We start from the raw sequence: 23,109 nt of genomic DNA on the forward strand, positions 1-23,109 counted from the left end.
CTATTTCAATGTCGAAATTGGACCCAATCACTGCACCAGCTCAATTCCCTGACCATCAAAAATAAAATGTTCGACTTTTCACCGACAGTTCCGGAATGACTCCCAATAAACTCGCTTGAGAATCAATTGAAATCTTAACCCTTGTGTACCTTCACAATGCAGCCGAACAACTGCCTCGTAAAGCACCGACCCAAACGCTTTATGTCGACAACTAAAAGTTTAACTACGCTCACTTTTGGCTACGAATTGCTGCCGTTTGCGAATTTCCCAGACCCAGATTGATGCGCATATAGAGAATTATTCTGGCTCAATAAAAATACCGTTTGCCATAAACCAAGAACTGCCATGTTTATGTGTAAACTGCACAAAGTACATACCTCTCTACATAGTTGAAGAGGAGAAACCAAAGAGGGTGATCGCTCATAAAAGTACCTTTCCAATTTGGCAGTTCGCCATAGTTTGTCATCCTCTTGAGCAACTGTCGTCGGCGGCGTCCGCTACTGTCGACGACTTCCCGGAGTTCGTCACGTCCCAGCACACGGGGGTTGGAGAGTTCTGAAACGATTATATGCGGTGAGAACGGGGGAAGAAACTGCTATGAGGAAAAGAATAACCAACTGTCAGTCTGTTCCGCGCGCGCCAGATGAGAAAAGGGAAAAGGGTCGAATGGCAATATTTTTTTTTCGGGGAAGAGGCATTAAAACAGCTGTGTGTGTATTGTAGTCTTGGGGGTTTTGTTCAATTTCGATGATACCTACCCAGCAGAAAAGGGGGTTGGTGTGGGAGGTGGGGTGAGTAAAAAAACAAATTTTCAACTCTAGCACGACGACGATGACGACGACGGTTGGCCGGTGTCGCAATCAGAAAGAGATTGACTAAAAGTTGCAATAAAAGTTTCTTTTCTGTTCGACTTTTCCACGAGTTTGACGGGGTTGGTGAAGTCCCTGCGATGAGAAGTAGAATTGCGAAAAATAAACTTCTCCCCTTTTCTTCAGCGGTAGGTAAGGTGTGTAGGTAGTTTCTGATCGTTCTCTTCCACAGTATAGAGTTGTTTATTGTTTCGATTTCCTTCCGCATCGTTTCCCCTGGGGGTCAATGCTAAAAGGGGGGAGGGAACACCTGGCTAGCTAGGAACGACGAACGGAAACATTTACAGGCGAAGCAGATGGGAAATTTAACGAAAAGGAAAATAGCTCGCGTTCCAATAGACTGTGGCCTGGACGGGAAAAACGGGGTTGGCAGCAGATAATTTTCACACTAACTTTTATACACAAACAGCGGAACGTTGTATCTGGCTGGTGTAAATATTTGCCTGGCGAGTGTTTCACTATCGGCAAAGTGAACGTATCCTGGGAGGGAAGGCGACGTCGGCGGTGGCGGGGCCATGATTTTTCCGCAGTTTTCTGTGTTGATGGCCTGTGGGCAACAAACTGGAAATTGTAACAGGAAGTGATATGAGTCGGTGCGACGTGAACTGTTTTCCGGAGATGGATTTCGGGCAGGATAAGAGTGCAATCTTGATAGTTTATTAGGGAAGATTTTTTTGTGATCTCAAATAACTTACAACAAAGATATTGTTTGAGCCTGTTGACATATATTGACCTCGGTTGCTTATGTCGTTTTCGTTTTTGCGGTGAAGCTACACCGGTGCTACACCGCCGAACACCGAAAAATTCAGGGTGTAGGGGAAAGTAGGTAAAGATGGACACTGCAGGAAAGATGGACACTAACCGTAATTCGTAAATAAAAGTTTCATGTAATGTTTCAGTGACGGAACAACTTTTGATATAGTGTCGCAATACTTTTGGGACTCACTGTTGATATCGAAGACGCTAACTGTCAAAATTATAAACAAAACAAATATTTTCTTCGTGGATACGCTAGTGGAAGTAATTTTGCGTCGACGGACTATTGCTTCTAAGTCATAACGGTATTGTGTTTCTGCGTTCTTTCTACGATAACCAGTTATCCTGATCATCGACCACACATCTGGTGAAGAAACGGTAATTTTTTGGATATTTAGTCAAGAGCTATGGACGTTTTAAAAATAGTGATAAAGTTGGGAAAGATGGACACTCTAAGATTTGGGAAAGACGGACATAAAGGTGCTGAATGAATCTTGATTGTTTTACTTATTTCGATTAACAGATGCCTACTAAATATGTTCGCAAGAGCAACCGGAAGTCGTGGACCAACCAGCAGTTGGATCAGGCTGTAAAAGCAGTGAAAAACGGGACGTCCGTGAAATCAGCAGCTATGAATAATGCTATCCCACGGACTACACTGATGAGGCACCTCGCGAGTCCCAATCTCTCTCCACGGCTAGGACCACTTGCTACCGTGTTCAATCAACAACAGGAAGAGGTACTGGTACAGCATCTCCTGGACTTGGAGAAAAGATTCTACGGGATTACGATGACCGATGTTAGAAAACTGGCTTTTGATTTGGCAGAAATGAACGGATTGCAGCACCCATTCAACAAGTGTACCAAGCTTGCTGGAAAAGCCTGGTTAAGCAATTTTCTTAAACGAAATCCAAAATTGTCGTTCCGGATGCCTGAAGCTACCTCTGCCGCCCGTGCCAGAGGGTTTAATAGGGTATCTGTGTCAGCTTTTTACGATTTGTTGGAAGCAGCGCTCACCAATCCTAAATTCACGGCAAATCGCATTTTCAATGCTGATGAAACTGGCGTGTGCACTGTAAGTTTTGTCTACATTTTGTATTTAATGAAAAAAAAAAATAAATAGGTTCATCTACATTTCTCACAGGTTCCCCCTAAGAAACGAAAAATTGCGGCGTTAAAAGGCAAGAACCAGGTAGGTGGTATAACATCTGCAGAACGCGGAGAAACAACCACGGCAGTAATGTGCATGTCAGCAAGCGGCCAGCACCTTCCACCGTTTTTCATTTTTGCTCGCATGCGGATGCACGATGCTTTAAAGAAAGGGGCACCATGTGGATGTAAATTCGCATGCAATCCGTGGGGTTAAATGACAGTGGCAATCTTCAACGACTGGTTCGACCATTTTTTGGAACATGTGAAACCATCTGAAGATAAGCCTGCCCTGCTTATCTTTGATGGACATTCTTCACATACGAAGAACCTACCTTTCACACAGAAAGCTAGAGCTAACTTCGTCACCGTTCTGGTCTTGCCACCCCATTGCAGCAACAAGATACAGCCACTGGATGTGTCTTTTATGGCACCTTTCAAATCGTATTACGCATCTGAAGTGGAGCGATTCATGCAACAGAATCCAGGAAAGGTAGTCGGTCAATACGACGTTGCAGAGCTGACGAAAACGGCATTCATCAAAGCAGCCACTATGAGTGTGGCCGTGAACGGGTTCTGCAAAACTGGAATCTGGCCTTGTAATCGCAACGTTTTTGGCGAGGATGCTTTTGCTCCGTCACTAGTGACTGATCAACCTGCTTGGGCTGAGGTACCTCGCGAAGGAGAAGCGCATCAATCGGATCCTGGACCCACTTTAGTTCCATCGGATGGAGATCATCTCCTACGTGAAGATAAAGTCGTTCAGGTGCTCCCCGAAGACATTATGGCCCAATGCTCTGGAACTGATAGCTCTTCAACAGCTGCAAATACACCGTTGTTCGATGTATCACCATCGGAAGTACTGCCATTGCCCAAAATGATAACCCCGAGGGTCACCAAAAGGCAACGCCAAGCAGGGAAGGCAGCTCACGTAACATCTAATCAGTATGCCGATACCTTAAAGAAGGCAAAAGCATCGAAAGACATACAATCCATTAAAAAGGAACGGAAGCAAAGATCGTCGAAGAACCCCAAGAAAAAGTAATGCAAGGCAGACACCTCATCTGACAATCTGTGTGACAAATGCGGTTGCCAATTTTCGGATTCGGATGCAGGCATAGGATGGACAATGTGCTTGCAATGTTTTTCTTGGTTTCACACGGGATGCCACGTTGCTGCTACAACTGTTTGCCACAACTGCTCTTAGCTCACTACTTCCTGCTACTTGATTTTGCCACTGAAACATGAATTGATTTGAATATGATTTGTTTGAACTATGAATTGAATTTTCGTTAAGTTTCTGTTGATAAACAAGTTTTAAAACACATCAAAATGTTGTATTCATTCATTAAGAATCGAAGAACATTCAAGTAATATTGAAAATAAGCTTACTTTAGCACACATAACTCAGTTTCTGTGAGTGTCCATCTTACCCTTCAAAGTGTCCGTCTTACTCATACGTTATGTCCATCTTTCCCGACCATGTGTAGAAACTACGATTTTGAGACATTTTTTAATTATCATAGAAAATAGAAAACTTGTTAAAAAATCACCGGTGTATGTGAGTATAATGACAAAATGTGACCTTAAATCTCGCATTGTACGGTAAGTGCGAAAAATATATTATTATTTGAACAGATTTTGCAACTTAACCTTAAGGTGTCCGTCTTTACCTACTTTCCCCTAGCTATCGGTTGCACCTTTGTTTACAAACAAATGATGATGAGCTGTCAATGACTCACGCTTATTGCTGCTTACACTACACCGGTGTAGTGTAGCAAAAACTAAAACGACATTAGTAAATATCGAAAATTATCAGTGTGCTATTCTATAATAGTTCAATAAGCTATGATGTAATGGATGTATGATAAGAACTTTATCTAGGAGTTTTACCTCTATAGATCAACTGTATTGGTTGAAAATCGGTTTAAGAAGACAAAAATGTTTACGCTTAAACCGCTAGTTTTAGGTTTGTGATGTCTTTGGGATAGTTTTTATTTATATATATTTTTATGTCAGTGAAATTAATGTAATCCATATGTTTATTGAGTTCATTACTTGGAAACAAGAAGGCAAGAGAACATGGGCTTTGATGGAAGATTGTTTACGAAAATCGCGAAACAAATCCACTGTCTACTGGTAGGAATCGAACCCACACTTCCGTACACTAGACGGGCATTGTTTGAACACCGTCACTTGTGCTCCATATCCGGCAACCAGGGTCCTAAATCAACTATCTGACGATGAAGGGTATGACTTTCCACTGGCTGCCCCCATTGTCAAGAAGGACTTTTATGTTGGCGGTGTTTTAACTGCAGCCGACAGCATCGAAACACTAGTCGACACAAGCATCCAACTGGACGACCTACTAGAGAGAGGGGGTTTTAATCTGCGCAGGTGGAGCGCGAATCATCCTAGTTTCCTGGAACACTTTCCAGACGAACTCAAGGAGAATCAATCGTCACTAGAACTTTATCGCTCCTCATCCATCAAAACACTTGGTCTTTTATGGTCCCCGAAAAACGACGATTTTGCGTTCAAAGTTCCTGATCTTCCACAACTACAACGAGTTACCAAACGCATTGTCCTGTCGGAGATGTCGCAGCTTTTCGACCCTTTGGGTCTCATCCGTCCAGTAGTCGCCAGCGTGTAGATGTTCGTTCAGCGGCTAAGGCAGGAGCACTGAATTGGGACGATGAACTTCCAGAGACTCTTCAATCTTGGTGGCTGTCCTTTCGAGAATCGGTCTGTGTCATTCGAGATCTTCGTACAAGCTGCACTGCATTGTCGACGCTTCTTCGAAAGGATACGCAGCATGCATCTACGTAGCATCCCAAGGGCTGATCGCCACGCAAACAAGCAATCTTCTCATAGCGAAATCCCGGGTCGCTCCAATAAGCGGCTATTCCACGCCACGTTTGGAGCTCTGTGCTGCTGTTCTGGGAAGTCAGTTGGCAGACAGCATTCATAAAACCACTCCAATCGATTAGCAGAGGTACTCAAAACCTCAGAAGGCTCCCCAATGGCGTCACGTTCCAACGCTGTAAAATCCTTCCGATCGAATTTCTCGCGGAGTACAACCCGAGGACATCAGCGATGATGCACTTTGGTGGTATGGGCAGAGTTGCGACCTATCACAATCACGATCATCACACAGCTGATGGTAGTAACGCTTTGTACATTCCTATCAATGTGCTCGTCGAAGCTCTCTCCATGACCATCCATCAAGTTGACGAAAGAAGTAATAAGCAACTGGTGAATGTCGTCTTCTGTTGTGATCCATCACCGATCTGGTCATTCCTGACAATCACGACACTCATCTGTGCTCGTTTTGAAGCAGTTGCTGCTTTGCTTGCTTATGTGAGTGTGTCGGTGAGTGAGCCCAACAGCTTCCGTTTAATGTTGCCTGCTTTGTTTGTAACTCACACACTCGTGCCTGCCAAGTCGAACTTGGAATGCGTAGGCATTGTTTTCATTTTCTTCTGTCGTTTCGCTTTTTCTCATGATCGTACTGCAGAAGTCTTCACTGTTTTCGTTGTGCTTTTCATTATCAGCAGCGAGTGTAACGTTTTGTCTGGGGAAGCAAGTCCCTATCTTCAATATTTCTTGAGATATTCAAGGTTTTGATCCAAAATTAGCACTATTTCCAAGGTCAATAGCTCGAAGTTGGGCAAAATTGCTCAAACCAGGTTGATTACATTTAAAAGTATACTTAAAATGCAGCTCAATTCATACCCAATCATAAGCCTTCTTTAGTATTCTCTACCAATCTGCTTATTACTGGATTATTACTATAGGGTCACGACTTCCCGTATAATTGTGCTACTGTTGTTATTTTTTTATGAACATAAAAAACAACATTACTACCTCAAATGATTACTACCCTGCCCATGTTTGCATAGTTGACGTAAGAGCCACAATGACCAAAATCCACTTTTTTGTTTCTACGCATTCTTAACCATATAATACACAAACTCCACATGCAAACTCATTTTTTTTTGTTCAGAAACATGTGAGTAATATTGAGAAAACGATTTGGCGTAAGTGCCGTTTCAATGCAAAAATGACGTCCCTCCATACAGGTTGCAATATTTCAAATATATAAATCCTGCTATTTGTCACATGTACACTTGAACCCATATTATTATTATTATTTAACTTTATTAAGGAGGCTTTCAGCCTTGGGCTGGTTCGCCTCCAATATTGAACCCATATCATTCAAGCTGCTTTTACACGCTTTTGCATTCTCAATATTCAGCATACACACGTGGTTCGTCAAACACGCCATCAAGCCGTTTAACGTACTGAACCTTTTCTTATAGCGTTCGAGGCGCTTTCACTCTTCAAATATGATAATTTTTGTATTAACCTGTTCTGAAGTATTGAACGATTTGCAAATTATTTTCTTTGAAAATTTTTCTTCATATTTATGAAATCACAACAACGTTATATTCAGTTCAACATATGATATATTTAAGTCCAAGTTTACATCGATTAAATCAACACCGCCATTCTAAACATCTTCACCTGATTCAGTCTCTGGCAAATTTATCCAATAGTCACGTTTCTCCTCCGGCATCAAGGGCAAAAGCTTTTTAATAATAATATCCTTCTGAGATTTTTGGATTCCACTTGCTTCTGTTTGGCGTTGAAGCTGATCAACCAAATTGAATGACGGTTTGGAAACCTCCTTCAGCTGTTTTTTCGTCAGTATCTGTAGTGTTTTCATTTCGTCGTTGTAGTTATAGGAATATTGTATGTCAAAAGAACCTCTGGTAAAGATGACATGTTTGATGTTTGCCATCTTTGGTGGGTCTTTGAGCTTAGTTAGTACAGACTGTTTAAAATGGAATAAACATTCAAAGAAATCCTCCGGTTCCATCACAAAAACTTGTGGCTTAATGTCACTTCCAGATTTTTCCACGCAGTCAATGAAATCAGGGAAACTGTAAGCTTCTCCTCGAGGGACACGCTTCATCGTGCGCTCAATCGATGCATGAAATGAATCCGCTGACATATAAGTATGCCCGGGCTCCAGATACTTCAAATTAATTTGATGGGTTTCAATGGCCGGAGAGTTGATAAGCAAGGCCAGCAAATTCCAGTTCTTATTTTGCGCCGAGCAGTTATCAAGCCACAAAGTGATAACGAACTTGGACCCAAAAGAAGAGAAAAATTTGTAAAAAACTTTGGCAATGTGATAAGCTTTTCGTCCTGCAATCACATCGTTCCACAAAAAAGCATAAACGGGACCCAGTGGAGCAAACGTTTCATTGTAAGCAACGATCCTTTTGCAAAAAATGACCTCCTTAAAGGATTCCATTCTTGGAAGCTGAACCACCTGCATTAATATGATGAGTAAGAAATTGGACTCGTAAATCCATATTTATAAGTTACCTTTTGAAGATCGACCGAGAAAACCGATCCGTTCATCGTCACGTTCGACCGATCGCTGTCGTACTCCTCCCGCCCCGAAATTGCCCGTGCGATATGATCCTTCCAATTCAAACACATCTCGCATGCGGTCCGGTTTGTATAAGATCCTTCTTCTAGCTCGTTGTTGTCTGTTTTAGTAGAGTGTCCAGTTTGATTTTCGTGGATGTGATGGGCATGGCACCGTTCACATTCTTCGTGTCCAAGCTGTGTGAATTTTATGTTCAATGCCTTCAACATTTTGCAATAAAACCCATAACTGCAACTTTCTTCCTTTTCATCCAACTGGCGCTCGTTAAATAGACCGTACATTTTCTGGGCCGAAAGGTCAGACGGCAGATAAAGCGCGTGCGGTGCGTGCTCTCGGCGATAATGCGAGTTTGTCGGTGAGTAACGGAAAATGTCTTGTTTGACGGTATCTTTAAGAGTTCTAGGCCGGGTGTATCTTCCACGTTTCTCTGCTGGTGCTCCATCCTTATGCGCTTGGTCGTGGTATCGATAGATCATGTTGCTAAAGTTAGCATGATTAAAGATTACCTTAATTAGATATTTATTGTTATTAAGAAAATACGAACCTGCTTTTGATATCGTAGCCCAACGTATTCAGGAAGAATGCGCAGCATACATCATGTGGTACTCCTCTTTCGTCTTCAAGTTGGTAATCGTAGGAAAATTGTCTACGAAAGTTCTGGGTAGTAGGATTCACCTGGCCACGCCGTCGTTTTACAGGGCTACGCTTGCTGAACTGCAAAACGAACGACTTTTGTTTCGTTCCCGACAATCCCCAGAACCATGAATTGATGTCAGATCTTCTGTCACGTTCAATTTTGCCGCAACACACTGTTCTGCATCCACAATCTTTCAAAATGGGCCTCCGGTCAGATAACCTTTTTTCCCGGCGCTCTGTTTTTTTCCGAGGTTCGCTTTGTTGGTGGCCTTTGCCTCGGTGCGGCTGCTACGGCTGGCTGTGGTTGTATATCGTCTGTAATCGCAGTCGGCAGATCCGGATCAATCTCATCTTCCGAGTCGGAACTACCATAGGTCAGCAGTAAATCCAGGGCACCTCTTCCGGACATTTGAATTCTTCCAAATTGAATTCCTTTTCACTATCACTGAATCTAACGAGCTTTGGAGAAAATCTGTCAACGTGACCGTGAATGTTGATACTACTTTAAACACAGTAACCTGGTTTTTACGCCAAGCTATGCGAATAAACCTTCAGCAGAACGTATGTTTGTTCGCATAACCTGGCGTATGCGTTTTTGAGATGAAATAATTAAGCAATAAATCATAAAAGCCCAGCGGCCCACTTCTGACCGTTAATCTTTACCAAATGGACAGATTATTTGAATGAAATTGTTACAAAATATTGCTTTTCGGCTGCATACAACAAAAACGCGTTTTCCCACCAGTTACGTCGTGGTTACGTCGACTATAAGATTAGGGGCAGTACCTATATCTGAATAAAGTTATATTGCATCAACCGTTTCATATAATATCAAAGAAAAAAAAATATTTATCGTTACACATTTCCTCGTCACTTTCAGAATTGTCGCTTACTTTCACCATCGGTTCATGCATCGGTAGATGGAACTAGAAGCTACGCAACCCAATTTTTATTTTGGTTCCCTGCGTTTCTCCTCCAAATATTAAACAACTCATGTTTGTCAATAGTTTATAAATATTTAAAATAAAACATTTGAAAGTTTCAAACCGCGATCAAAACAAATTGCACTTAGCTGAAGAAACCAAAAAAAGATATTTCAGAGCTCATTATCGTAATTATATTCAACCGATCACGTTCGAAAGCCAATGACACATTGCTACAGACACCGGGACTCAAATAGTGGAAGGAACAAGGACCAATATCCGTTCAGTTAACCGGTTACTACAACAAACACCGAGAATCACATTCCGGGAAGAACAAGGACCACTGTTCGTTCAATCAATCGGTCACTACTAGCGACTCACCTGCCACAAGAACCACTTTTTATTCAGTCAGCCAATCACTACAATAGACACTACGAATCACTTTCTTGTCATGTCAACCGCTCACTACAGTTTCTTTGGTATCATAACTTTTACCACACGAGCAACGCCTACTTTTTTTTTCAACGCCTTCTTCGATTTAACCGAATTCGATTTTTTTTCCTTCAACACCAATAGTAAGTGACGTATGAAGGATCCTCTATGTATAAATGCTAGAAAACGATTATCTGTACACGGTTTACTATGGTTTGGTAATAAGCAGATCAGCAGAGAATACTAAAGAAGACTAATGATTTGGTATGCATTGCGCAGCATCTTAAGTATACTTTCAAATGTAATCAACTTGGTTTGCCCAATTTTGCCCGACTTCGAGCTATTGACCATGAAAATCTCAAGAAATATTGAAGATAGGGACTTGCTTCCTCAGACAAAATGGCGTATTTAAAAAAAAACAAACATTTGTGTAGAACATACAAATGTCAAAAAAATTACTTCCTGAAAAGTTATTTGCAAAAATTGATTCTCTGAAGGCTCTTACCAAAAAAATGACACATCTCTGTAAATATAAGAGATAGAGGGTCGACAGCAAAAATGTTTGTTTTAATATTGTCTAAAACTTTGCTCAAGACACCATTTTGCTACCTCGAAAAACAAAAATAGTAAATTTTTCAACGCCCGCATAAAATGGCTAAGCTCAGAAGAAGGGGCTTTTTAAGTGCACATACTTCTCCGAAGACACTATATGGCTTAAATGGACCGTTTTCGCATAAACTAAAAAAACGCACGTTTTGGCACTTTTAGACCACTGTGCGATCGAGGACAACAATGCCTTTAAATTTCACATTCGAGTTGCACAAGGAGCAGCCTTCCATCAGGAACTGCAATATTTACAGAACCACTCCGCTCAAGGGCATTGACGTGTTGATCGACGACGCACGGCTTCTTCGTTTGAACGGCCGCCTTGCGCAGTCACCTGTCACCTTCGACAATCGCTTTCCGATCCTGTTACCTGCCGATCATCATCTCTCACGGTTGATTGCCAGATCAATTCATCATCAAACTCTGCACGCCGGACCAACACAATCGCTCGCGACCATCAAGCAGCGTTTCTGGCCGATCCGTGGAAGAGACCTCGCTCGAAGAACAGTCCATCGTTGTGTGACATGTTTCTGTTGTCGTCCGCCATTACCTGCTGCGCGCATTACACCATCTAAAGTTTGGAACACTCGGGGCTGGATTACTGCGGGCCGTTTCTCGTTCGTCAACTCGCGGGAAGGGGCGCTTCGGTCAAAGTCTGGGTCACAATGTACGTGTGCTTTGCCGTAAAAGCCGTTGTGCTGGACATCGTCGCCGGGATGCCAGCTGCTGCGTGCGTCAATTCGTTAAGGCGCTTTGTGAGTCACGTCGATCGCGTTCGCGTTATACACTGCGACTACAGCAACTCGTTCGTCGGCGCGTTACGCGAAATAAAGGAGATCCTACTGCAACTCGTCCAGCAGCTGAAATTCAACGAATGGGCTACCGAATGCCTGGAAAGAGGCATCGAGTTCCAGTTCATACCTCCGAGAGAACCAGATTGTGGTGGGCTTTGGGAAGGTGAAGAGCTTCAAGCACCATCTCGCCAGGATCACCTTACCACTTTGACGATCTTCGCACAGCCGTTGCTGAGGCGGATGGCATCATGAATTCACGACCCTTAACTCCACTTTCCAATCATCCTGAAGACCTCTCTGTGCTCACTCCTGCACATTTCCTGCTGGGTGAACCAGCTTTCTGGCTTCCGGAGCCAGATCCCACTTCCAGGCGACACAGCGAGCCATGAACGACTTGTGGAAGCGCTGGTCCAAAGAATACATCGGTTTGCTGCATCAGCGTCCAGCTAAGTGCAGGAAAATCCCTACCGACTTCACGGTCGGTGCAATGGTTTTTTTGAAGACCGACAACGCTCCGCCCAAACAATGGCCTCTCGGGCGCGTTGTTGCGGTCTAGCCGAACAAGGACAACATCGTACGGGTTGTAGACGTTGGCACTCAATCCGGAATTCGTCGTAGTGCAACAACGGAGCTGTATCTGCTACCAATTGATGACATCCCAGGTGACTCAGTAGCGGGATCGATCAAGCCAACTCAGCTGACCAATGCACCTACCTCTTCTTCTGTTGGTTGAATGCTGCGCTTCAACAGGGGCCGTAATGTTGCGGCTTCCAAACAGTTACCTTTACACAACTTTACTAAATTACTTACTTGATACACGTACCTGTAATATTTGTAAATTGAAGGAACGAGTTTATTTACTCCCTCCGAAATTCACCTTAGTCAATACTACCGCGTGTGCATCGGTCTCCCACAGTCCGTTAGAACATTCTCCGCCGGTTTTCGCCCCTGTTGATGGTTTTGCCGACGGATTCGGCAGTGGAAAAATCAGGCATGTCGTGACTGGCCGAAGTTGGTTGGTTGTCTTTATTAAGGAGATTTTTTTGATAGTTAGATAATTCCAAGAACTTCGGCAGAACTTCCCTGAACTTCGGCAGCCCTTCAGTGAACTTCGGCAGAACTTCTCTGAACTTCGGCAGGACTTTGCTGAACTTCAGCAGAAGCTCCCTGAACTTTGACAGGCCTTCCCTGAACTACGGCAGGACTTGCCTGAGGTTCGGCAGGCCTTCCCTGAACTTCGGCATGAGTTCCCTGAGCTTCATCAGGACTTCCCTGATTTCCAAGAATTGAAATTAAATGACTTCCCTGAACTTCAGCAGCCCTTCACTGAACTTCGGCAGCACTTCGCTGAACTTCAGCAGGAGTTCCCTGAACTTTGGCAAGACTTCCCTGAACTTCAGTAGAACTTCTCTGAGCTTCGGCAGGAGTTCTCTGAACTTCGGCAGGAGATTTCTTTTATATGGCTTTCTCAATCTAGGGTAATCCAAACAGTCAGTTTTGCATTTCCCTGTTTGGATTACCCTAGAATGGGAAAGCCATATAAAAGAAATCTCCATACGTACCAGTCGAAAAATCTAATAAATACTTCGGCAGGATTTCCCTGAACATTGGTAGGACTTCCCTGAAATTCGGCAAAACTTCCCTGAACTTCGGCAGAACTTCAAGCACCATCTCGCCAGGAACCAGGAACTTCGACTGAACTTCTCTAAATTTTCGCAGAACTTCCCTGAACTTCAGCAGGACTTCCCTGAACTTCAGCAGGACTTCCCTGAACTTCGGAAGGACTTTCCTGAACTTCGGGAGGACTTTCGACAGGACTTTCCTGAACTTCATCAGGACTTGGCTGAAGTTCAGCAGGCCTTCCCTCATGAACATCCTTTGGTTTGTTTTTTCCGTCGATCTTGTTTTCCGTGCTGAGCACCAATGCTACCGACGTGCCAGGAAGGCATCTCCCACACCTGGACCCTACCTATCGACCCATCAACTCATGAACCGGGGACCAACGGCTTTACTTCCCATCCGAAGGAAGGCGTGATCAGAGATGTTATGCCTCAGAACATCCCGGCGGCGCCGACTGGGATTGAACCCAGGCCTTCTGGGGTGAGAGGTAATCACGCTTACCACTACACCACCGGCGCCGTTAGGCCTTCCCTGAACTACGGCAAGTCTTCTCTGAGCATTAGTAAGACTACTGTGGACTTGGAATCTTGGAATTGAAGTTGTCTTTTCAGTTGTAGAATTATTATAATTATACAATAATATTGTGTTTACGAATATGTTCAAAATTTCAATACTTCTCAGTTTTCTAATTTGCAATGCTTGTTGGTATTGGTGCATTTCGAATTTAGGTGTGGTTTGAATGGGTGTGGATTCAGTATCATCGGAAAAGCATTAACTTTCACAGTGATCGCGCTTTGACTCCGGCTTCGACTCCGGCTTCGACTCCGGCTTCGACTTCGGCTTCGACTCCGGCTACGACTCCGGCTTCAAATCCGGCTTCAAATCCGGCTTCGACTCCGATTTGACAAAATAATTAAAATTTTGCTACAACGAATTTCGGTTATTTAAGAATTTAAGACAAGATCAGGAAAATAAGTAAAATATACAACTAAATATTAGTACTAAGATCAAACTCGTTCAAGAATCTACTGAATCCAAATTACATTGGGATGCCTAATTTCGAAATAGAAAGAGTTTTATCGCGATATCAGCGTATCACGACATCGCTGCGGCACTAGTAGACATTTATGTTCTTAAGTGTTAAGTAGTTTTTTGGACTAAGGAAAATTGGTTTTGCCTAAATGTAGGCAAATTGTTTAGACTTTAATTTTGAATTCTCGTTGCAATTCACCTAATCTAACTCGAGTTCTGTGTTTTAATGAAGAAATGAAAATAGTTTTTTATTACTTGTATTCGAATCGCTGGAGGTACCTTGTCGTTCCATTTAATTTGAAAACACCAAAATCCCAGGAGAAGCGATGTTTTAACAGTGCCTGCCAGTTGAGACAAAAACAGAATTTTACTTTTTTTCCAACCATTCAACCAAGCCGAATGTGGATCAGCTTGTACAAATTTGTCACTCACTTGGGCACCAACCCGAGCCCAGCTAGCTGCTGCAAAACTTTCATATCTCTCTTTGCAATGGGTTGTCCTACCCTGCCCGCTCCGATATCGTTCCTGCAGGCAAAGAAACTTTTATCCCACACGCTTTGGTTTTGTTTTTCCTCGCTCTAATATTTGTATTTTTCGACGAAAATACGACCAGCAAAAAAAAAGCACTTGGTTGACGAGGGGATATACATTTTGTTTTTCAAATGAACTAGAAACATGAGTAGTTTGCAAATGTTGTCTTCTTGTTTTCCTCACAGCACGGGGGCCATATTGGGGTTCGTGGGGTAAATTGCACCAGGTAAGGAAATCAAGGTGGTTTCTCGCTAAAATTAAAAGCAACAGTGAATATCATGTATTGTCTAAATTCTCTTAAGCATTATTTAGTTGTTTATATTTGCAACATAGGGGAAATGGATGTAATGTCAGCCTAAATGCCCCTAATTTGGGCCCATACAAAAATTCAGCGATCGGCTAAATTTTCAATAGCGACCAAAAATATCCATTAGTACCGTCCCAATGACGCTTTCATCTAGATAAAATTAATAAATAGCAGATTTTTAGCGATGGGCTCAATCTTAGATCCATAGGCCATTTCCCCTACATGAAAACTTTGAAAACATACATTTAAAAGTGCTTTTAGAAATTGGTAAAATAATCTGGAAATGTCACTATTTGGGGCAACAATGGGACAATCTGACTCTCCTTGCCGTCTTATAAATGATGATGACCAATTGAGGCAGAAGAACGTCTTCGTTTTTGACAGCCTCCATTTCCGATCGTAGTTGTTCAAAGGTCCATGACCGCTTGATAGACTTCGGAACGTTGCGGGCAATTTCTGAAGAAAGAATAGAACGTAAACAAAGCTTGTTTACTAAAGGATCATTTTGCCCCGAATGTATGAAGAAAATTTTGTTGATCATAAATTAGAAATACATATTAAAACTTACCAGTATTTTATCAGAAAGATCTGATCTCAATCAAATGGGTGATATCTTTTACCGACGCTGTTTAAATCGCTAAAAAATCAATGCGAAGGACAAAATTACTCTACATCCAATGCAAACTGGTTTTTGTTTATAATTATATTATCTGCTAACGTAGAGCTATCAAATTAATACGATGTCCAAAGCAAACATAGGTTAAACATGTAGGGTAACTATTTTGTTGTAAACATGTATTTTCGGCTTAAAATGCAGGAAGTGCATCTTGCCCCAACGGTGCATGTTACCCCAGGTACCCCTACATCCGAATCATATTCCATTGTAAATGTCGATGGACGTCCTGCTGGGGGAGACGAACAAGTCCAGAAGTGAGAGGTTACAAACATTGTATCGCTCGGCTCTTCTGTGTGACAATTTGATGGGAAAAGAACTCAAATAACGAACTCGAAAGTTAAACACGGAAATTTACAAGCGAAACTCAAATAGAAATTCATCTGCATGGAGAGAGGTGAACAGACGGGGACGTGACTTTACGGAACAGAATCATCCCTGGTCTCCCTGGTGGGTGCAGTGGTGGCAGAGAACAACGAGTAAAACTTTCGCCACCCGACCGGGACAAGTTTGATAGATCGTGAATCTTTGGCTATGAACGTGCATGTTCTTGCTTTTTATTTTTGGGTGATTCCGACACTTTTGAATTTTGCCCGAAGAAGTTGAACGCTTGTTCCAATAGCAAAAGAAATTAAAAAAGGAAAGCAAACGCGCCTCGCAGCTACTTGGCCGGAAAAGTTGCATTCCGATTTGGTGGAACAGTTCGAGCAAAAGTTGCTCCATCTCGCACTCGGTAGTTCGATGCCAAGTGATGTATGAGGGAGTTCAATATTGGAGCAGAGAAGCCGGTTTCTTTGGATGTGGTTTTCTGATGGAATCGGAAGAGATTTATTGCAATCCCGGAGGCACTGGACGGTACTATCTCATATGGTTCGGTTGTGGGCAAAACAAAAATCCATTTAGACTTGGGAATTGTGGAATTAGGATTAAATTTCAAAGATTTGTATGTTGATTTATAGAGAAAACTGATGAATATTATGTCAATGTAAATTTTGTGTGTCATGTTTCAGTGGCTCGTAGGGTACCATAGCTAGAGGGGTGTAGCAAGTTAGCAACAATATTTTTTTTAAAGTTTAAGATTCTTGAAAAATGTTCAAGCTTCAAATGCTCTAAGCGTCATTTTTTTACGTAGGATTACGTCGTTCTCGTTCGGGAAGCATGCCAACCCAGGGAAATGTAACGAAATGGTACGAAATATGTCAAGCAATATGTCATTCGACAGGGAATAGATTCAGCATTTTTTTAGTACAGTACAAATAGTGAAAATAGTTAAACAATTAAGAAGTTTAACGCAAATTTGAATACCAAAATTTCCTATACATGTGCTTAGATCATGAGGAGTATCACCTAACACAGTCATCAATCGTTGGTATTAAACAAAACAAGTGAAAGCTCCATTTGTATCTGGACAAAAGACGTATTCACCTGGTGCACCACCAGTCGACCAGAGGAAAGCGAGGGGGGCGGCACATGTAAATCTAGCGAATGAATCTTCGAAAAACTTCTATCATTTTTCGCATCTACTTGCATCGCGTATTATCTTTTTGCAGGAAATCTTCAGAATCGTCTTCAATCTTCTTTCTTTCTACTCAGGGCCAACGTGAAAGATTTCTTTCCTCGGCGACTGCTCGCTTTTGCCTTGACCTAGGCTCAGGTCAAATTCTAGTCGACTTCCTCTATTTCCTTGTTGAGGCTCCACCACCAGAAGCTCATAGGTCTTTTTTTATACAGGGGGGAATCTGCTCGCAGACACCTGAGAAGGAACTCAGGGTGTGGGGATGGGAGAATTTCACTCCCGACCCACTAAACCTTACCCTGTGCGCTTGGCCCTTGACCTCCCCGGCACCGCCCGAAGGCATTACTTCGTGGGAGGGGCCGCTGTAGCGCTATGGCGCCTCTCTAGCAATACTCTAACGATCTAGTCGGGCAGTAGGTAACTGCTGCTCGGCTCGCCACTGTCGTTGTAATACCGAAACTATGTGGGTGACCGCAGTCACCACCGCGCTCCAGTTCTCGGTGGTACCACATATCCTAGGAACGATGTTATCCGGACTGGTATCCGCTCCGCATATCGCTAGCATAGCGCTCGATACTGGCTCGAAACGTGGACAGGCGAACACAACGTGTTCGGCGGTCTCCTCAACACCAGCACATGTGGGGCAGATGGAAGTACTTGCATGTCCGAACCTATGCAGGTAGCTCCTAAAGCAGCCATGGCCTGACAGGAACTGTTTCAGGTGGAAGTTTACTTCCCCATGGCGCCTGTTGACCCAGCTTGATACAGAAGGTATCAGGCGGTAAGTCCACCTCCCCTTTGTGGAGTTTTCCCACTCCGATTGCCATCTCACGGTCGACACAACTCGCGCGTTGTTGCGCACCCCTCGAACGGTCCTCGCGTCATAGCACACCACATCCTCCTTAATGATAAGGCTGATTGGCATCATCCTTGCTATGACACAGACGGCCTCTCTCGAGATGCCACCCTCAAGCACATTAGCCTGTGTGTGCTCTCTAATTTCTGTCTGTGGCAGTCAATATTCAGTACCGCAGCCCACGCAGGGCCGCCGTATCTGAGGATAGATACTACGACCCCAGCGAGGAGCCTGCGCTTACTGGCATTCACTGCCGAGCTGTTTGACATCATACGGAATAATGCCCCCACAGCCATAGACGCTCTCTTGCAGGCGTACTCGACGTGGCAGCCGAAGCTGAGCTTATCGTCGAGCATAACCCCCAAGAGTTTTAGAGAGCGCACAGACCTAATTGTGCTTCCGCCGACTGTCAACGTCGCATGCTGTACTGACATGCGATTGTTGACTACGACCACTTCCGTCTCCAGTTTCCTAGTTCTCATCCATTCCTCCACAAGCCTGACGCAGTGGGCCGCTGTCAGCTCTACCTCCTTGAGAGATTCCCCGCAGACTACCAGCGTGACATCGTCGGCAAAACCTACGATTTTCACGCCTACCGTGAATTTTATCCTCAACAGTCCATCGTACATGACGTTCCATAACACCGGGCCCAGGATGGAGCCTTGTGGCACTCCTGCGGTGACTCTAACGCATTTTTCGCCATCTTCTGTGTCGTACGTCAACACATGATTCTGGAAGTAGCTTTCCAGAATCTTATACAGCCCTCCGGGAATTTGGAACTGGTGTAGCGAGCGGGCTATCACCCCCCAGCACGCGCTGTTGAACGCGTTCTTCACATCTAAGGTTAGCACCGCGCAGTAGCGAATGCCCCGTCGTTTCCGATGGACCACCTCTGCCGTCTGGATGACGTCGCGGATGGCGTCCGCCGTGGATCTGCCCTTACGGAACCCGTACTGGTTGCTTGACAGGCCGTCTACACCTTCGGTGTAGGCCGACAACCTGTTGAGGATGACCCTCTCAAGCAGTTTCCCAGTGGTGTCCAGCAAACAGATGGGTCTGTATGCTGACGGGTCCCCAGGGGGTTTTCCTGGCTTCGGAAGCAGCACCAGCTTCTGCCGTTTCCACGCATCTGGGAAGACGCCTACGTCCAGACAAGTCTGAAAAACAGAACGGAACATGTCTGGATTTTCCGCAACGGCCGCCCTCAGAGCCACAACTGGGATCCCATCTGGGCCCGGGGCCTTGCCCACCACCAGCGACCTGGCAATACCGCCAAGTTCACTGTTCGTCACTCTAGATACTTCTCCCTGACCCGCACCTGGGATCCGCGGCCAGGAGTCTACGTCCCTACGCGGGAACAGGAACCCAACGATCGGAGCCAGTACCGCTGGTGATCTCTCCGGGGGTGCCGTCACGCCGTGGGTCTTTGCCATGACCACTTTGTAAGCATCCCCCCATGGGTTCGTGTTGGCGCTGTGGCATAGGCTGTCAAAGCACGTGCGCTTGCGTCTGGCGATCTCTTTATTGAGGGCTGCCTTAGCCGCTCGAAGAGCGACACGGCGTTCCTCCCGAGATTCAGTCGTACGAGCTCGTTGCATCCTCCTTCTCGCCTGGAGGCAAGACGCCCTGAGGATAGCAATCAACTCGCTCCACCAGTACACCGGTCTATGGCCATGCCTGGGATAGGCTCTCCTAGGCATGGTTGTATCGCACGCCCTTGTCAGTGCTGCTACCAGTTCTTCCCCCGTCAGATCCGGGGTTATTCGCTCCCGCCTCAGTGCTTCGCCGAAGACCTCTTCCTCGAAGAACGACGTCCGCCAGCCTCGAGCGCAGGAAGAATTTCCTCCTGCCACTTACCTCTCACCTGGCCGCACACTGTACCGAATCGCCTGATGGTCACTATGAGTGTAACCCTCATCGACCCTCCAGTGTAGGTTGCCCTCCAAACTCGGGCTGCAGTATGTCACGTCGATGACGGATTCTGCACCATTCCTTCTGTAGGTACTGACCGAGCCGGTGTTGGATAGTACAACGTCCAGCTTAGCCATTGCCTCCAGTAGGATGCATCCTCTCTGGTTGGTGTGGTGGCTACCCCACTCCACCGCCTATGCGTTAAAGTCGCCCGCAATGACCACCGGTCTTAGGCCGACAAGTACCGCAGTGAGTTTGTCCACCATCTGCGAGAATTGCTCGATAGACCACCTGGGCGGAGCATAGCAGCTACTTAAATATACTCCATTAACCCTGGCGATCACGAATCCCTCGCTCGAGTTGGACACGACTATCTCCTGAATGGCGAAGCTCCCCATCGTGCATATCGCCGCCATCCCCGACGCGTCCGTGACCCAATTCCCGTTGCCGGTTGGGACGCGGTACGGATCGGAGATGATTGCGACATCCGGTCCCCATTCCACTGCCGATTGCCACAGCAGTTGCTGGGCAGCCGAGCAGTGGTTCAGGTTCAACTGCGCTACCTCGAACATGGCTGAGCATTGCTCTTTGCCTTAGCAGCATTGCTCTTGGCCCCCGGGCAGCGTGGGCCACCTGCCATGTGGTTGGTAGGGGTATTCCCCTTCTCCGCGCATATAGTGCACCTCGGCGGCTGTTGGCAACCTCCCGCCTTATGGCCCTCGGAGCCGCACCACCTGCAAAGCTTGCTCCTGTCGGTGTTCTTACAGTCACGGGCCACATGGCCCTGACCGAAGCACCTAAAGCAAGCCGTAACCGGTCGGGGAATACTAACGGGGCATGAAGTAGTTCGCCTCCTCGTGGTGTGCCCTAGAAACGCTAATTATCGAATCCAAGGGAGAGATATTGCGGCTAAACGAACTACCGCAGAGAAGCCCTGCACAAACCCTCGTTGTGCAAAGGCAGGAGTGACGCCGGGTTCTTAGAGTGCTTAGCACACGCAGCTGGTAAGCGGTCACATCTGTCCTGTATGGGTTCTGGACAGTTGGCTGGCTATCACGTCTGCTCTAGAACTCAGGCGAACAACGAACAGCGAACAACAAGAGGAAGGCCCTGCACAGCTGCTCACTGTGCAGTAGCGAGTGTCACGTCGGACACAACATGACGTAATGCTTTCGGGTGGTTCCGGGGAGGGCTAGGGCCTAGAGCACAGGGTAAGGTTTAGTGGGTCGGGAGAGCTACTTCTCCCATCCCCACACCCTGAGTTATCTTCTCAGGTGTCTGGGAGCAGATTCCCCCCTGTATAAAAAAAAAAAAAAGACCGACCAGCCCACTCGCACCCTCCCTGCGGCTACCGCCTTTCTGGCCTCAGCTGCAGAGAGCCTGACGGTAGCCACTTGGGTGGAAAACAGTCCCTTCCTTAAGGTAATCGCTGTTTGCGGTACCTCAACTTGACACTGTTCCCGGAGCGCCGTGACTATCTCGGTCGCCTCCGTCACTTCGTTCAGGTCCTTGACCTGGATGGTGGTAGTCGAGTCTAGCGACTTCACCTGCACCCCAGCACCAACGACCTCCTTTGCCAGTTTCTGGTAGGTTGGTCCCTGGTCTTTAGCACCACGCTTGAGCACCAGGAGCATCTCGCCTGTACGAGTGCGCCTGATGCTCCTCACGTTGCTGCCCATCTCCACAAGGCGCTCGTCCGTTCTCATTTTCTTCAAGACTTCCGCGTATTTCGACGCTTCCGTCTTGAAGATGAGAGTTTCGCCCTTGTTCCTGTTCCGGGCAGCACTGCTCTTGGGGGCAGTTTTGTCCGGGAGTTTCGGGGCTTTCGGGGGTTTCGGGGGGGCGCCCTTCTTACTGCCCTGCTTCCCGCCCTTGGAGCCACTACTTTTCATAACTGAATTTCTATTGGCTATTCCAGCCCTCTTTTGCGGTACGTCCACTGATGCAGTGGACTGATGGGCCACCGCCACACATTCCACCTGTGCAGAGACTTTCCGTCTCTTAGGGCGTGCCGCGCCCTTTACTAACGAGGGTGAGGGCCGATCGCGCTTCTGTCCCTGCGTAACGGCAAAGTGGAGGGCCTCGCTGGACATCGTGTTGTTGCCCGCCAAGTTGAAGGCGTCCGTCTGGGTAGACTTCGGCTCCTTCTGTTCCGCCCTCTCTGCGACCTCTAGTCGCTTCCTAAGCCGCTCGTGGTCGTCCTGGGCCTCGTTTACGGTTGCACGGAGCTGTCGCAAGGCCTGCTTTAGGTCCTTCGCGATGTTGCTCTTCGTGCTCGTGAACTCTATGATGGCGTCGAGCTGTCCCGCGATTGCAAGCAACCTAGGGAGGGGCCCAAAGCTATTCATGGTTCTGATTAGCCCGGGCCAGTCCTTCGGCTGCTCCTCCGGCTGTCCACCGATCTCGGCCGTTGTCTCTGCGTCGCGTGGAGATTTCAGCCGTTTGTTCGGCTCACTGTGTTGGGGAGATCTGGATAGACCACCCTTCGCGAACGGATTCGTGGTCGCCTCCTCGGCGACTTGTTCACTGGGGGTTTGGGGTTTTGTGCTTTTTTGATGACTTTTTGAAATCATCCCGACTGTTGGGTCCCCCTTAGACCGCTATCCTACCGTGCAAATGGAATAGTCGCTGATTGATCCCCATGGGTGCCTATGCGAGCAGTAAGGTCCATGACGAGGGTTGACATAGGCCTTCATGGGGCGTTATGTTCAGAGCCGGATCGCGTAAGACGGGAATAACTCAACCGAACCTATTCCCACCGCAGCCCCAACTGGGTGGCACGGGAGGAACGTATTCTAAGGCTTGCCAGGGGTTTATGGGACGGAGACGAAAAAGGCATTAACTCAAACGTCGTTTCGGTCGGTTCCACCCGACTTTACGAAGAGGATGAAATACCTTGGCCCCAGCCCGTAGCGTGGTTTATGATAAGTTTCCACTCTGTATCCTACATAATGCCAGTGTGTCAGTATACATACTTGCGATCTTACTGGCATCGATCGCAAGGCGCCGTCCGGCGCGTCCCCTCGTTTGTGGT

The 23,109-nt window shown here is 45.9% G+C and overlaps 1 protein-coding gene across 1 annotated transcript in view; it reads right to left on the reverse strand.

The window, feature by feature from the left end:
* Positions 1-8,288, reverse strand: part of LOC135701239 (uncharacterized) — a 53,330-nt gene extending 45,042 nt beyond the window's left edge. The window contains exons 1-3 of the mRNA XM_065222011.1: positions 8,172-8,288; positions 1,263-1,416; positions 433-555 (exon numbers count right to left, since the gene is read on the reverse strand). Of these exons, the coding sequence (XP_065078083.1) occupies positions 433-555; positions 1,263-1,416; positions 8,172-8,288 (394 nt within the window). The remainder of the gene's footprint in view (positions 1-432; positions 556-1,262; positions 1,417-8,171) is intronic.
* Positions 8,289-23,109: the final 14,821 nt, after the last annotated feature.

Source organism: Ochlerotatus camptorhynchus, unplaced genomic scaffold (genome assembly GCF_037179485.1).
Source record: "Ochlerotatus camptorhynchus isolate MF236.1 unplaced genomic scaffold, CSIRO-AGI_Acam_v1.1 ptg000151l, whole genome shotgun sequence".
Classification (NCBI taxonomy): Eukaryota; Metazoa; Arthropoda; class Insecta; order Diptera; family Culicidae; genus Ochlerotatus; species Ochlerotatus camptorhynchus.